Below are 15913 nucleotides of genomic sequence, written 5' to 3' on the forward strand. Positions count from 1 at the left end.
GTAGGATAGCATACTTGTACGTCTCATCGGGGACATCGGACATCATTGTCTCTAAGCACATTCGTAGCTCTGTGTACTGTGCTCTGTTCTTGTGTGTGAAGTCCGGGAACGTCGGTGTGCCAAGGTACGATGCCATGGATGGCTGGCACATCGGTGAGCGTTGGGGGAGAGGCCTCCTGGGCAAGTCTCCCCGTACGTGTCGTCGTGGGCTGGTACTTGGTGGGTACCAGGGGTCGGGTACCCAGGTGCTGTTCCTCGGTGCTGACGGTGCGTCAAACTCACCCGTGAGTTGAGTCGGGGGTTTGTAGCGCAGTGCCTCGGGGCTGACGTCTGGGCTGTACTGGGCCTCCTGGTCCAGAGTACGTTGCTGCTGGTCGGGGCTGTACTGGGCCTCCTGGTCCAGAGTACGTTGCTGCTGGTCGGCTTGACATTCCTCCTCTTCCTCTTCCTCTTCCTCTGCTAGGTCCTGGAGTCTTCTGTTCAGTCTCTCGGCGACGTAGGCCGGTTCTTCCCGGTTGCTGGGTCTCGTATGGACCGGCCGGGGAGGGGGTTCGGAGACGTGGACAGGATCCTCCTGTTGGCGGGGTCCCGGGTCGCTTGGTCGGGTAGGGGAATGTGTCCTAGACCCTTGTCGTGATGATCTCCGGGAGCTCCGTGCGGAGAGAGGGGGTGTCGCCATGGCAATCAATTTGTCCATCATCTGCGCCTGCAGCCGGTCGCGCTCTGCCTCGCGCTGGGCATGGGCGGCGTCGCGCACTGCTTCGCGCTGGGCATTGGCGGCGTCGCGCTGTGCATTGGCGCTGGCATGGGCGGCGTCACGCTGTGCATTGGCGGCGTCGCGCTGTGCATTGGCGCTGGCATGGGCGGCGTCGCGCTGTGCATTGGCGGCGGCGCACTGTGCATCGGCGCGGCTTCTTTCAATGTTCTCTTCCGTCTGAAGGCGTCTGGGCTCCAGTCTTATGCGGTCGTCTTCACTCCTTTGTTGCGCCTGGAAGCGCTCTCGCTCGGTTGCAGAATGTTCGCGTTCACTGAGGGCTTGCGCTTGGAGTTGCGCGTGAAGGCGCTCTCGTTGGTCTGCAGCTTGTTCGCGCTCGCTCGTCTGTTGCGCTTGAAGTCGATCGCGTTCGGTGGAGGCTGCCAGGGTGGCGATGAATGCCTGCGCCAGCATCTTGTCCGCTTCGCTGGGGGAAGACACAGGCGGAGGTGATCGGCTTCTGGCAGTGCTCGTTGGAGATCCGTTCTCCTGTCGCGCTCCGAGAAGGTCCATCTCCTGGGTGTGCGTCTCTTCTGGTAGTGGGTCGGGTTCCGTCCCTGGAGCGCTTTCTTTATCCTGGAGCTCTCCGGGGACTACCTCGTTGACGTTGGCGGGGGGTAAAGTCATGTCAGGTCCCTCCTGGTCCCCCCCGTGAGCTTGGTCAGTGACGTTAGAACCCACTAGGGTCTCTACTGGCGGGGTCGCCTGGTCGGTAGGGTTTGACATACTTTTACTATCCGCTTTTTCCGCGTTTAACGTCTGTATAAAGCTAGGTAGTAGACTGGCAGCGTAGTCCTCTAGGTAACGAGGTGGCTGCCGTCTGCGCTCCGGGCGATCTAGCTTAGGAGAACCGTTTGTGGAGTGTTCATCATTGGCCATGTTAATATTAATATTATATTAATATTACGCTAATTACCATCCGGCTCGAAGGACCAATTAAGCCGCCCAGCCTGGATAAGCACACTAGCTCGGTACGATGAAACGTTGGTAATGCTGGTCACTGTAGAACGGTAGCCGCACGATACACTATACATAATAGACTATTACTTAATAATAGAATAGGTCGAACTCGACTATACAGCGTCAAACTCTGACACTTCAGCTATCAATTCGCACGCGGTCTCAAGGCTCTATTTCGGGGCAAAACGGGCCCACTTCACAGCACGTTGTATCGTGGTGTGAGGCTTCAACTTATTGGGGTAACTAACTGCTGTATCCACCTGCGACGTATTTATATGTAAGGTGAACAATCTAGTACCAGCCTTATTTCTGTCTCGTATTCTTGCGCAGAACCGGGCATGTCCAGACATGTCTTAGCGGTGACTTTGAACTAGACATTGGGGGGTATGGCAGTGGCGCCTAGGGGATCGCTTCCAATAGGAGAACGAATATTATGGTCTGTCCTGTACCAGGTAAAGGGATATTCCGTGTATATGTACAAAGAATATACAAGGGATATCAGACGATATACAAATACTATACAATATATCTCAAGTAATACATATATATATTCGGTTTAATCTGACCCTTTGTAACAGTGTTCATGCAGATTAATGTTCCGTTTTAGCTTTTTATTAACGGAAAGGGATTTGAGATGCAGCCGGATGGATTTACAACAACAGTAAATTGATCTGAGCAAGGAGTGGTGGCAAGAAGCGTGCACTGTGTGTGTGTATATATATATATATATATATATAATATATATTATATACATACATACTGTCGTGGAATATATTATCATGTCATTATGGATCTGTGTTGAGATATCGTTTTACAGACTGATACATTGAGATCAGCGTAGTGTGTGTGTGTCTCGATAGCCAGCCAAAGCAATATTGTTATGAACTCTTGTAGCTGGGAACCGCTCTGTTTCCTTGTAAGACAGCCATAACAGTCAGTTTAACCAACCCTCCTGGTGATTTTCCAGCTTCTTACGTCATATGCATGTATCAACTGTGTATCAACTGTGTATCAACTGTGTATCAACTGTGTATCAACTGTGTATTCAACGAGACTTCGGTCTCACTTCGTGGTCAGCCATTTGTTACACTGGTCTGATTTTGAACTGAGCATTTCCTTGTATGATCAAATAAGGAAATAAATCTATCTAATTTTTTATTCAACGTTGGACTCAGACAATTGTTATTTTGCTCACATTATATTATAAATTCCCATCACAATACGTAGACCAACACTTACCTGTCTGCATATATGTATTGTGAACATTATGTCTGTGTTTCTGTGTGTTGTCTGCACGGTTGTGTGTGTGCGTGTGTGCGCGCGTGTGCGTGTGCGTGTGTGTGCGTGTGCGTGTGTGTGTGTACCTTAACAGGTTCCAGTGTAGCAGAGAAGGCGTCCTGCAGGGCACAGCATGCCAGCCTCCACATCTCCTCTGTGAAGACTGGACCCACTGTCACTAACACATACCTGGTAGAGAGAGGGGGGGTGGAGGGAGAGAGAGAGAGAGAGAGACGGAGAGAGAGAGAGAGAGAGAGAGAGGGATAGGGAGAGAGACAGAGAGATAGACAGAGAAAGAGAGAGAGGCAGAGACAGAGAGAGATAGGGAGAGAGAGAGAGAGAGGGATAGGGAGAGAGACAGAGAGATAGACAGAGAAAGAGAGAGAGGCAGAGACAGAGAGAGATAGGGAGAGAGACAGAGAGATAGACAGACGGAGAAAGAGACGGGGAGAGGGAAGGAGAGAGAGAGAAAGAAAAAAGTTGTTATATCTATGTGGGGAGAAAGGTCAGTGGTCAGTATTAGTTGCCAAATATGTAGATTGTCATACAACAAGAGAACAAGCTCTGTAATACATGTTTCTGGGCGGCTGCATCCGTAAATAAATACATTTGAATTTGAGGGAGAAAGTGAAACGGTTTGTACTGGTGGGAGAAAGGTCTCATGTGTAGTGATCTCCCTCCTTACTGGCTGCTGCTCACATGTATAGTTGTAGTGAGCTGTCACTGCAATACAATATAATAGACTTAATGCACACGCTCTGTCACTGCAATACAATATAATAGACTTTTTTTTTTTTTATTATCCACTTTTTCTCCCATTTTTCTATATTTTCTCCCATCCCAATTTCGTATCATCCAATTCAACCCTCCCCTGTCACGAACGCTGTTTCTTGCCTCCCACAAGCCGGCTGCAATGTGGACTAAGTCATACATAGCACGAGTCCCCTCCGGTACTTGAGGTAACAGCAGTCGCATCTTTTCACCTGCGCAGCTCGATCTCTCGGTGGCGAGGAGTAACGCGTGGGAGGCTCACGCTGCCCCCGACACTTCCTGATTCTACTGCGCACGCGCACCAACCGACCTGTAGGAGTCGCTGTCCACAACGCCCGATCCCCACCCATCAGTTTCCCACCCCCTAATACGGCCAATGTGTATTAGTGCGGACGACCAGCTAAACTGAAAACAAATGTGGAGCGCTGGGCTCGAACTGGCGAGCCCAGCGTCTCCGTCATTCGTGGCGAGCGCCTTGCCCACTACGCCACGTAGCCGCCCTCAATATAATAGACTTAATGCACACGCTCTGTCACTGCAATACAATATAATAGACTTAATGCACACGCTCTGTCACTGCAATACAATATAATAGACTTAATGCACACGCTCTGTCACTGCAATACAATATAATAGACTTAATGCACACGCTCTGTCACTGCAATATAATATAATAGACTTAATGCACACGCTCTGTCACTGCAATACAATATAATAGACTTAATGCACACGCTCTGTCACTGCAATATAATATAATAGACTTAATGCACACGCTCTGTCACTGCAATATAATATAATAGACTTAATGCACACGCTCTGTCACTGCAATATAATATAATAGACTTAATGCACACGCTCTGTCACTGCAATATAATATAATAGACTTAATGCACACGCTCTGTCACTGCAATACAATATAATAGACGTAATGTGTGTGTGTGTGTGTGTGTGTGTGTGTGTGTGTGTGTGTGTGTGTGTTACCTGATACAGGAGCAGCCCACCCTAGAGATGGTCTCTGCAGGCTCAGACACACTGGCCACCAGCAGTTTAAACAGATCCTTCAGCATCAGATTGATAAGAGACTCATAGCCGATGTCTACAGGAGGGAACCAATCACAGAAGTTGTTTTCAGTACATGTGCTTCAGGAGGGAACCAATCACAGAAGTTGTTTTCAGTACATGTGCTTCAGGAGGGACCAATCACAGACGTTGTTTTCAGTACATGTGCTTCAGGAGGGACCAATCACAGACGTTGTTTTCAGTACATGTGCTTCAGGAGGGAACCAATCACAGAAGTTGTTTTCAGTACATGTGCTTCAGGAGGGACCAATCACAGGAGTTGTTTTCAGTACATGTGACAGGAAGGAGACCCACCCGAGTGGATGCAGCTGTTGACGTGCTCCACCACCAGCTCGCAGCACAGGCCGATGGCGTGTTTGAAGTTGGCGGCGGCTGCATCCCAGTAGGAGTGGTCGCCATGGCTACGCTGCAGCCACAGTGACATCACAGGAAGTAGGAGCTGGATGACCGAGAAGATGGCGAAACCCGGTCCTGGATAGGGGAGGGGGGGGGGGGGGGGGGGGAGAGAAGAGGAGTCAGCAGTGGAGTGGATAAGTCTTGCTTCTTGTGCATGCTCTTCTTAACCCTTTCAGTACCACACTACAAAGGGTTAACCTTTCACTACCACACTACAGAAGGTTAACCTTTCACTACCACACTACAAAGGGTTAACCCTTTCACTACCACACTACAGAAGGTTAACCTTTCACTACCACACTACAAAGGGTTAACCTTTCACTACCACACTACAGAAGGTTAACCTTTCAGTACCACACTACAGAAGGTTAACCTTTCACTACCACACTACAGAAGGTTAACCTTTCACTACCACACTACAGAAGGTTAACCTTTCACTACCACACTACAAAGGGTTAACCTTTCACTACCACACTACAGAAGGTTAACCTTTCACTACCACACTACAAAGGGTTAACCTTTCACTACCACACTACAGAAGGTTAACCTTTCAGTACCACACTACAAAGGGTTAACCTTTCACTACCACACTACAGAAGGTTAACCTTTCACTACCACACTACAAAGGGTTAACCCTTTCACTACCACACTACAGAAGGTTAACCCTTTCACTACCACACTACAGAAGGTTAACCTTTCACTACCACACTACAGAAGGTTAACCTTTCACTACCACACTACAAAGGGTTAACCCTTTCACTACCACACTACATAAGGTTAACCCTTTCACTACCACACTACAGAAGGTTAACCTTTCACTACCACACTACAAAGGGTTAACCTTTCACTACCACACTACAAAGGGTTAACCTTTCACTACCACACTACAAAGGGTTAACCTTTCACTACCACACTACAAAGGGTTAACCTTTCACTACCACACTACAGAAGGTTAACCTTTCAGTACCACACTACAAAGGGTTAACCTTTCACTACCACACTACAGAAGGTTAACCTTTCACTACCACACTACAGGTTAACCTTTCACTACCACACTACAGAAGGTTAACCTTTCACTACCACACTACAAAGGGTTAACCTTTCAGTACCACACTACAAAGGGTTAACCTTTCACTACCACACTATAAAGGGTTAACCTTTCACTACCACACTACAAAGGGTTAACCTTTCACTACCACACTACAGAAGGTTAACCTTTCAGTACCACACTACAAAGGGTTAACCTTTCACTACCACACTACAGAAGGTTAACCTTTCACTACCACACTACAGAAGGTTAACCTTTCACTACCACACTATAGAAGGTTAACCTTTCACTACCACACTACAGAAGGTTAACCTTTCACTACCACACTACAGAAGGTTAACCTTTCACTACCACACTACAGAAGGTTAACCTTTCACTACCACACTACAGAAGGTTAACCTTTCAGTACCACACTACAGAAGGTTAACCTTTCACTACCACACTACAAAGGGTTAACCTTTCACTACCACACTACAGAAGGTTAACCTTTCAGTACCACACTACAAAGGGTTAACCTTTCACTACCACACTACAGAAGGTTAACCTTTCACTACCACACTACAGAAGGTTAACCTTTCACTACCACACTACAGAAGGTTAACCTTTCACTACCACACTACAGAAGGTTAACCTACCTGGACAAGTACAAAACCTGGAGCCTAGAGCTCCCTCTTGGTAAGAAACAGTCTCAGGATAGATAGTACAATGGCCTTTGGTTGTCTTGAGTATATCTAAATCATTCATCATAATGAGTTCAGTCATGACAAATGTACCAACAAAACACAGGAGAGTGTGTGTGTGTGTGTGCGTGTGTGTGTGTGTGTGTGTGTGCGTGTGTGTGGGTGTGTGAGACCTGGTATGGTGGTGACTTCTCTCAGCAGTGTGAACAGTAGCTCCAGGGTCGGGGGCTGGTGCTGTCGGGGACAGTTGGACACGGCTGCCGTCAGCTGCTCCAGCAACAGGATCCACACCTGGATCAGCCCTGAGCCGACAACACAACACTCAGTTAGAGGGGTCAAGGTTCAAGTTCAAGTTTCTTTATTAGTTGTCATACAAAAATACAGAATACTTTTATATGAAATGCTTCTGATAAAAATAGATGTGTATAAAATAAGTATAAAATAGAAGTCAAAAGTACGTAAACAAAAGTGTTCAATATACATATATACAATATACAATGCAGAGTAGAAAAGTAACTGAGTTACAATACAATATACAGTACAATGCAGAAGTAGGATGAGGTACAATTTAGAGTAAGGTGTAATGAGGTATGAGTTGTAGTGCAAATCTCTTTACCAATAAATATAAAGTGCGTTAAAGTGTCTAAAGTGGGTAATGTGGGTGCTGCAGTGAGTTGTTTATTTAAAGTGAGTGTGTGCGTGTGGATGCGTGTGGATACACTACTACTTAGGAAAACAACACATCTCTGTGCATGCATTAGGCTTAGGGAACAGCCGCAACATTAGCCTAGCTTAGCGTCATTCACTGGAAGTAGGTGTGCCAGTGTTTTCCAAAAAACAACAGGGCTTTTGAGGTGATGAAATCACTGCGCCCAGGCAGCAGTGGTTTGGCAAAAAAATATCCGAGTATATTTCTGCTTAGACAACGAAAATGTCAAATTTTCTCCACGTGGTAAATACACAGGTCACAACGTGTTTACAGGGAAAGTTTTGGAGTTGTATTTGGAGTGTATTTCGTGACTGTTGGGAACTAGGCTACACTGGCACACCTACTTCCAGTGAATGACGCTAAGCTAGGCTAACAGTGCGGCTGTTCCCTAAACCTAATAATGCATGCACAGAGAAGAAAAAGGTATGCATCTGCTTGTCTAACTCCAGGGTAGATTTCCCAAAAAGTTGCTCCAAAAAAGAGGACAAGATGAATAGAGCAGAGGAGAGGAGAATAGAGAAGAGAAGAAAATACAGCGAAGGAAAATAGAATACAGCGGAAAAACAAAAAATACCTGACCAGACCTGACCTGACCAGATCCGACCGGACCAGACCAGAACTGACTACCAAAAAATAAAGTGTAGTTTGCTTTGCTTAGCTTTGCTTTAGTTGACTTTACCCGTGTCATCATCAAACTCCTGCAAGACACAGTCCATGCCGTCCTCACTGCTGACAGACCGCTCCTGGGATCTCATTGGCAGACTGGCTAGCCGCGCCCCCAGGAACACCGGCTTGGATGGCATCTTGTAGATCTTAGCCAGAAGCTGTCGATGGCAAAAACAATATGGCTTCAGTCAATAACTTGTATGCTGTACATTCAGTTGGACTTGACTGGAGAACAGAAAGGGGGCTTTAGGTGAGTTGAGAGGCGGGGGGGGGGCTGATTTAAGCGTAACACCCATTGTAAACATAGTAGACAACATGTTTCCTACCTGCGAACACTTGCGGAGGTAGTCGAGAGCGGGCAGGCAGAGGTCAGTAGAGCTGTATCCTGAAGCATGAACACAGTCTCCAATTTCCTTATAGTCTACTTCTCCTACACGGAACACACACATGTCACCTCGTACATCAGGGGACATGTCTTATATTCATGTCATTCAAAGACATTTAAAACTGCCAAAGAATGAAACGATTCATGGGTGTGTATGTGGTGGGTCTGATTTTACTAGCTTGTAATGTTCAAATGTCCTCATAAACATACAAAACCAGTAAGACAATTGCACAATTGTACAGCCCTGTCCTATTATATTCTATTGTGTTTTTATTCTAATTTAGTTTACATATTCCATTTTATTTTATTCTACTATAATTGTCTGTTAATGTTGATGCACCAAAAGACCAAGACAAATTCCTTGTATGTGCATTTTGCAAGCTTACTTGGCAATAAAGACTAGGGATGTTCGATATTGGCTTTTTTACCGATATCCGATATACAGATATTGTCCAACTCTTAATTTCCGATACTGATATCAACCGATACCGATATATGTGGGGTTTCCCCCCCAAAAAACACAACATTATGCATACTTTTCACAATAAATAAAATAAGAATTTGTTCTTACTTGCCTGGGTAAATAAAGGTTAAATAAATGTAAAAAATAAATAAAAAACGATAGATCATTTCCGATATTACATTTTAATGCCAATATCGGCCGATAGCCGGAGAGTCTGTTTTTTTTAGAAAGGGATTTAAAAAGTTCGGAGAGGATGAACTTTTGAAACGGACGGATACGTCGCCGTCAGCAAAGCTCTCCAAATGCACGATTACGTTAGCTAGGTTCAGCAACGCTGCTGTCTCTTCAAATGTACGATTACGTTAGCTAGGTTCAGCAACGCTGCCGTCTCTTCAAATGTACGATTACGTTAGCTAGGTTCAGCAACGCTGCTGTCTCTTCAAATGTACGATTACGTTAGCTAGGTTCAGCAACAGTGCTGTCTCTTCAAATGTACGATTACGTTAGCTAGGTTCAGCAACGCTGCTGTCTCTTCAAATGTACGATTACGTTAGCTAGGTTCAGCAACGCTGCTGTCTCTTCAAATGCACGGTTACGTTAGCTAGGTTCAGCAACGCTGCTGTCTCTTCAAATGCACGGTTACGTTAGCTAGGTTCAGCAACGCTGCTGTCTCTTCAAATGTACGATTACGTTAGCTAGGTTCAGCAACGCTGCTGTCTCTTCAAATGCACGGTTACGTTAGCTAGGTTCAGCAACGCTGCTGTCTCTTCAAATGCACGGTTACGTTAGCTAGGTTCAGCAACGCTGCTGTCTCTTCAAATGCACAGTTACGTTAGCTAGGTTCAGCAACGCTGCTGTCTCTTCAAATGCACGGTTACGTTAGCTAGGTTCAGCAACGCTGCTGTCTCTTCAAATGCACGGTTACGTTAGCTAGGTTCAGCAACGCTGCTGTCTCTTCAAATGCACAGTTACGTTAGCTAGGTTCAGCAACGCTGCTGTCTCTTCAAATGCACGGTTACGTTAGCTAGGTTCAGCAACGCTGCTGTCTCTTCAAATGCACAGTTACGTTAGCTAGGTTCAGCAACGCTGCTGTCTCTTCAAATGCACGGTTACGTTAGCTAGGTTCAGCAACGCTGCCGTCTCTTCAAATGCACGGTTACGTTAGCTAGGTTCAGCAACGCTGCTGTCTCCTCAAATGCACGGTTACGTTAGCTAGGTTCAGCAACGCTGCTGTCTCTTCAAATGCACAGTTACGTTAGCTAGGTTCAGCAACGCTGCCGTCTCTTCAAATGCACAGTTACGTTAGCTAGGTTCAGCAACGCTGCTGTCTCTTCAAATGCACGGTTACGTTAGCTAGGTTCAGCAACGCTGCTGTCTCTTCAAATGCACGGTTACGTTAGCTAGGTTCTAATTAAAAGAAACCAAAGGACAGCAATACTGTCCCCCTGTTCTATCTCCCATGGATCAGTGGATCAGTGTGGCCACTGCTTTAAAGGAACACTCCAACATCCTTCCCAGAGTCAGACCAGAAGATTCATATAAATTACATGTGTTGTGTCCGTTTTTGAGTTGTTGGAAGCTGGAACGTCTTCACTCACTAGCTCCATATAGGGAGGCGTAGTGGTTACGTCATTGCAGTTTTTCGTGTTCCACCCTCTGTCCAACGCAATGTATTTCCCCATTGTGCCCATTTCTAAATCGCCTTGTTCAAAAACAAATAAAGCATTAACATTTGCATGGTGTACCTTTCTGTGCTTATTCATCCACAATCTATAGCTCAACATGGCGGCTGGGTGGCGCAGCGGACATTGCGCTCGTCAGCAACGCAAGAGACACCGGGTTCGAATCCGGCTGTCGGCGTTGCCTCCGGCTTAGGCCGGCCGTCATACTAACTCAATTGGCAGAGTTAGCGGGTGGGAAGTCGACGGGTGGTAGTCTGGTCGTTGTGAACAGCGACTCCTACAGGTCGGTTGGGGGACGCCTGCACAGAAAAGTGAGGAAAATGGCGGGGGCAGTGTGAGCCTCCCACACGTTACTCCTCGTCAAATGAGAGTGCGCGCTGGCAGGTGAAAAGATGTGACAGGCTGCCTCCACATGTATCGGAGGGGACATGTGATGCAAGGCTTCTATCCTCCCTACAACCGGCCAGTGGGGGGCATATGCGAGCAACGATCAGGGGAGGGAGAATTGGCACAAGAGGTAAATTGGGATGGGGAGAAAAATCACAGAAAAAAAGGAGGAGAAAAGTAGATAAAAAAAAATTATCTATAGCTCAACATGAAAATATTCGCAATTAATAAATAAAAAAAATCGCAGAATTGTATTTCAACCAAAAATGCTTAAAACCCATTCTCTGCCGGAGCTTATATCCATCCTTGTAGCCTCTCTGCCAGCGCTATTTGTCTATGGAGATGTGCACCTTCTTTGCAGGGCTATAACTTTTTTAATTGTATTGCTAAATTGACATTACTATGGCCCATTCAACAACAATTATCTATCGTTCAGGATGTAGGAACGTTATACTTTTTCATTCATACAAAAATACCGTCTAGAGTATAAATATGTTTTTATCGTTTTCTGCAGTATTTCCTAGAACGTGAGATATAGACATAAATGCATATATTAGATTATCAAATGCCGTTTGACACCAATGAACGTTATATTAAAAATGTCAACTGTACAGGGTCCTAGACGTTATGACTTATCATCTGCGGGTGAACGGAGGGGGGGGGGGGGGGTCGTTTATAATTCCGTGGCCGACGTTAAATCATTTATGTAGTATGGGTGATATATAGATCAGAGCAGTTTGTATGGATAATAATAAACAAACAGGCTGAAAGTAACGTCAGCCTCCTCTTACCGTTGGGCGATCACACTGGCGCAAACAGATCCCAGTTATGTGATGTTGATCGAGGTGATCCAGTTCCGGTTTGTATAATACTAATATACGTCCAAATCATGTTGTTTATTGAGTTATGGCAACGGATCGATATCCACGGTGTCTGGATGGAGTCCCGGGAGCGATAACGAGTGGCCGGACGGAATAGGGAGACACACCGGCGTCACAATTATCGACATCCGGTTGCAACTCGCCGATCGGCCACCAGGTGGCAGTATTGAAGCGTTGCAGTGTTGAGTGGAGTCCTACAGCACCAGCCAAGACTCCGTGGTTGACATATGAATACCATGACGAAAATATGAAATATTGATCTCAAAGACGCCTTACGGCGTCATTGGAAGATTACGCATGGCGGAGAATGACGTGTTAACACGTCATCGGCGGAGAATGGGTTAAACAATAATGTTAGTGATAGAAGGGAACTCATTTTGTGCAAAAATGGAAAGCTTTTCAATTTCCATGCGGCAGAATTGTTACAATAGCCGATAATTAGGGATGTCCGATATTATCGGCCGACCGATATTATCGGCCGATATCGGCAGTAAAATGTGATATCGGAAAATATCGGTATCGGTAAAAAAAAAAAAAAAAAACAATAACAATTTTTTTTTTTTTTTTTTATTTTTACATTTATTTAACCTTTATTTACCCAGGCAGGCAAGTAAGAACCAATTCTTATTTTATTTATTGTCAAAAGTATGCATGTTGGTTTAAAATGTTCATTTTTACTTTTTTAATTATCATATTTTGCACAGATAATGCTTACATTTAGAAAGCCTTTTGAATGCATCCAGTGAAATTATTAGTTACCTGAAATTATTCCGTTTTTTGGGGGGGAAACCCTGCATATATCGGTATCGGTTGATATCGGTATCGGAAATTGGAGTTGGACAATATCGGAATATCGGTATCGGTAAAAAAGCCAATATCGAGCATCCCTACCGATAATCCATTTTCCTAATGATGAATCCCTATACGGGTGGAACAACCAGTGACGTCAGACTACACCTCCCTATTGCTTCCACTTATTGTGCTAAGCTAGGCTAGCTGCTCCATACTGCTTCCACTCATTGTGCTAAGCTAGGCTAGCTGCTCCATACTGCTTCCACTCATTGTGCTAAGCTAGGCTAGCTGCTCCATACTGCTTCCACTCATTGTGCTAAGCTAGGCTAGCTGCTCCATACTGCTTCCACTCATTGTGCTAAGCTAGGCTAGCTGCTCCATACTGCTTCCACTCATTGTGCTAAGCTAGGCTAGCTGCTCCATACTGCTTCCACTCATTGTGCTAAGCTAGGCTAGCTGCTCCATACTGCTTCCACTCATTGTGCTAAGCTAGGCTAGCTGCTCCATACTGCTTCCACTCATTGTGCTAAGCTAGGCTAGCTGCTCCATACTGCTTCCACTCATTGTGCTAAGCTAGGCTAGCGTGCACCTGGACGTCACCTGGACGTCTCTCTCTACTCATAGGGAGGCTACTGGACACACAGAGATGAATATGATGTCAATCTTCTCGTCTGACTCTGGGGAAGATGGAAAATAAGTGTATTTACCAACATTCTGAGTGTTTGCTATGTGTGTAGTGTTGAGGGCTAAATGCAGAGGAAGCAGTCATAGAAAAACATGTAGGTCAATGGAATCATAACAAGAATATCAGCACATATTTATTATGTACATGTGTATTTGTGTATGTGTGTACATGTGTGTACAGGTTGTGAGGCCTACCGTACCTAGGCCCTTGACAAACTTCATGAGGCACATGATGTAGTCTGTGGCAGCGTTGGCGAACACCTGGATGTTGTCCGTGCTGATGAAGGCCTCGAAGACATCAAACACTGGAGCCTGAGACTTGCCTGAAGGAAGGAAGGAAGATATCTGTAACACACTATTATTATTAACCTCTTACCACGCACCGCCATGCCCAATGCACGCACATCGCGGCACTTTGCAAGCGTCTACCGGCTCGGGCTGCATTTTTCGCCGGACATATAATATACCGTTCGAAACATCTTGATTGATTGAAAACTTTATTAACAGATAGCAGAATGGGTACAATACAGTACAGCTCAATACACACAATTGTTAAGGGGATGCAGACCAGAGAAAGACTTTCGTCTTGTTTACATCAGGGTCCCCCATTTTCAATTCATCAGGACATACATGACATACAGATAGTCAGTACTGCTACATCTATACATTTATGACATACCAGATTTGCAAATACAGTACTGTTTGTGATACAGAAGGAGTCAAGAAAAGGGAGTATATACATTTGACGTAGAAACTGTACATTGTAGGAGGTTGGGTGGGGGGGGGTTGGGTACATTGGGATATTGACAACCATACTGGGTAATTTACATTGGAGGTGGTTGGGGGGGGGGGGGGCACACTGTATAAACAAGTAAAACTGTACATTGAGGGGGGGGGGGGGGGAGACACTGTACAAACAAACAAAATTGTACATTGGACTATTGACAAAACCATACTAGGTAAATGACTGTACATTGGAGGGGGTTGGGTTAGGATATTTACAGGGGCCAGTGTTGAATTGCAGTCTCCCGTAGGTGTCCCTGGAGAGAGGTTTTGAAAGTGGGTAGTGATCCACATTCCTTTACAGCTTTGGGTAGGGCGTTCCACATTGATGTGGCATAATTGCGAATCTATTTGCCGCCATTCGAATGCCACCTCACTCGACCAATTCCGTGCCTCGGTTCTCGAGTTACATGACAGTTATATGTCAGGCGAGGGGGAAGAGCGAGAGCCGCGAGCGAGAGAGCGAGCGAGCTAGGAAAGAGATAGGCCACACAACCACCGAGCGGATAGTGAGAGATAGAATGGAGCCTTATTCATTTGGTTTCTTCTCTTAAATCTTTTAAAGACTTTCAATTACTTTTGCATTCTGTGAGAAACCTTGGTTTATGTAAATAAACTATCCTTTTTTTTTTCAATGTATGTTTTTTTGAATGCAACGATTGCCTCCATTATACAAAACAATACACAACGCGGAGATGGCCAGGAGAGGCGATGGAGGCTGATAACGATCCACGACCAGGCTGAAACTACCAAAATCTTACACCATGGATTATTCTCCTATGAGGTCATCTACACAGTGATATATTATTAACAGTGCTGTCAGGCGATTAAAAAAATGTATCTAATTAATTACAGGATTTGTAATTAATTAATCGCATTTTAATCGCTTAACCATTTTAGGCCTGATATTCTATAATCATATTTCAAATGGCATGTGTCCGGATGGCAGAATTCAGTAGTGTATCTACAAAACCTTCTGTTTAATCATCTTCCATCTATTAATTTGCTTAGATTTTTCAGGTCTGGTCAATTTGAGCATGGTGTTATTCACAGTCAAAGATAAAAAAAAATGTAATTGATATTCTCATTTGGTTCATTACAATTTACTCAAGCCTAGTAACAGACACAGTATTTCTGACACTGGGAATACATTCCCGAGATCCATAGATGTCCCTAGAATCAGATACCAAGAACATGCAAATGGACCATATTAAAAAAAAAAGTCTGTAAATGTGTATTCTACGTTCTTATGGAATTCATGCGATAAAAAAAAATTTATTTAAAAAAAAATATTTTTAGTTAATTTTCATAACGCAATAATTTGCTGGGTAATTAATTAATCTAATGAACACGATAAACTGACAGCCCTAATTATTAACATACATACAGTAACAGAATGTAATTGTAGTTCTAATGTGTTTACCCATGGAGTATTCTCCTATGAGGTAGTCCTTGGTGTCAGTCTTGTTGCCATGAACGGTTCTCAGGGCACTGAAGAGAGGCCTCCAGCCTGA

General features: G+C 45.0%; 1 protein-coding gene across 1 annotated transcript in view; it reads right to left on the reverse strand.

Annotated features, from left to right (window-relative positions):
* The window catches only part of arfgef3 (ARFGEF family member 3), a 182814-nt gene that overhangs the window by 44973 nt on the left and 121928 nt on the right, over positions 1 to 15913 (reverse strand). The window contains 8 exon segments of the mRNA XM_084321258.1: positions 3079 to 3181; positions 4745 to 4859; positions 5138 to 5314; positions 7141 to 7269; positions 8356 to 8500; positions 8669 to 8772; positions 13817 to 13939; positions 15823 to 15909. Of these exon segments, the coding sequence (XP_084177384.1) occupies positions 3079 to 3181; positions 4745 to 4859; positions 5138 to 5314; positions 7141 to 7269; positions 8356 to 8500; positions 8669 to 8772; positions 13817 to 13939; positions 15823 to 15909 (983 nt within the window).

The sequence above is a fragment of the Notolepis coatsorum genome (genome assembly GCF_963971535.1).
Source record: "Notolepis coatsorum genome assembly, chromosome: 9".
NCBI lineage: Eukaryota > Metazoa > Chordata > Actinopteri > Aulopiformes > Paralepididae > Notolepis > Notolepis coatsorum.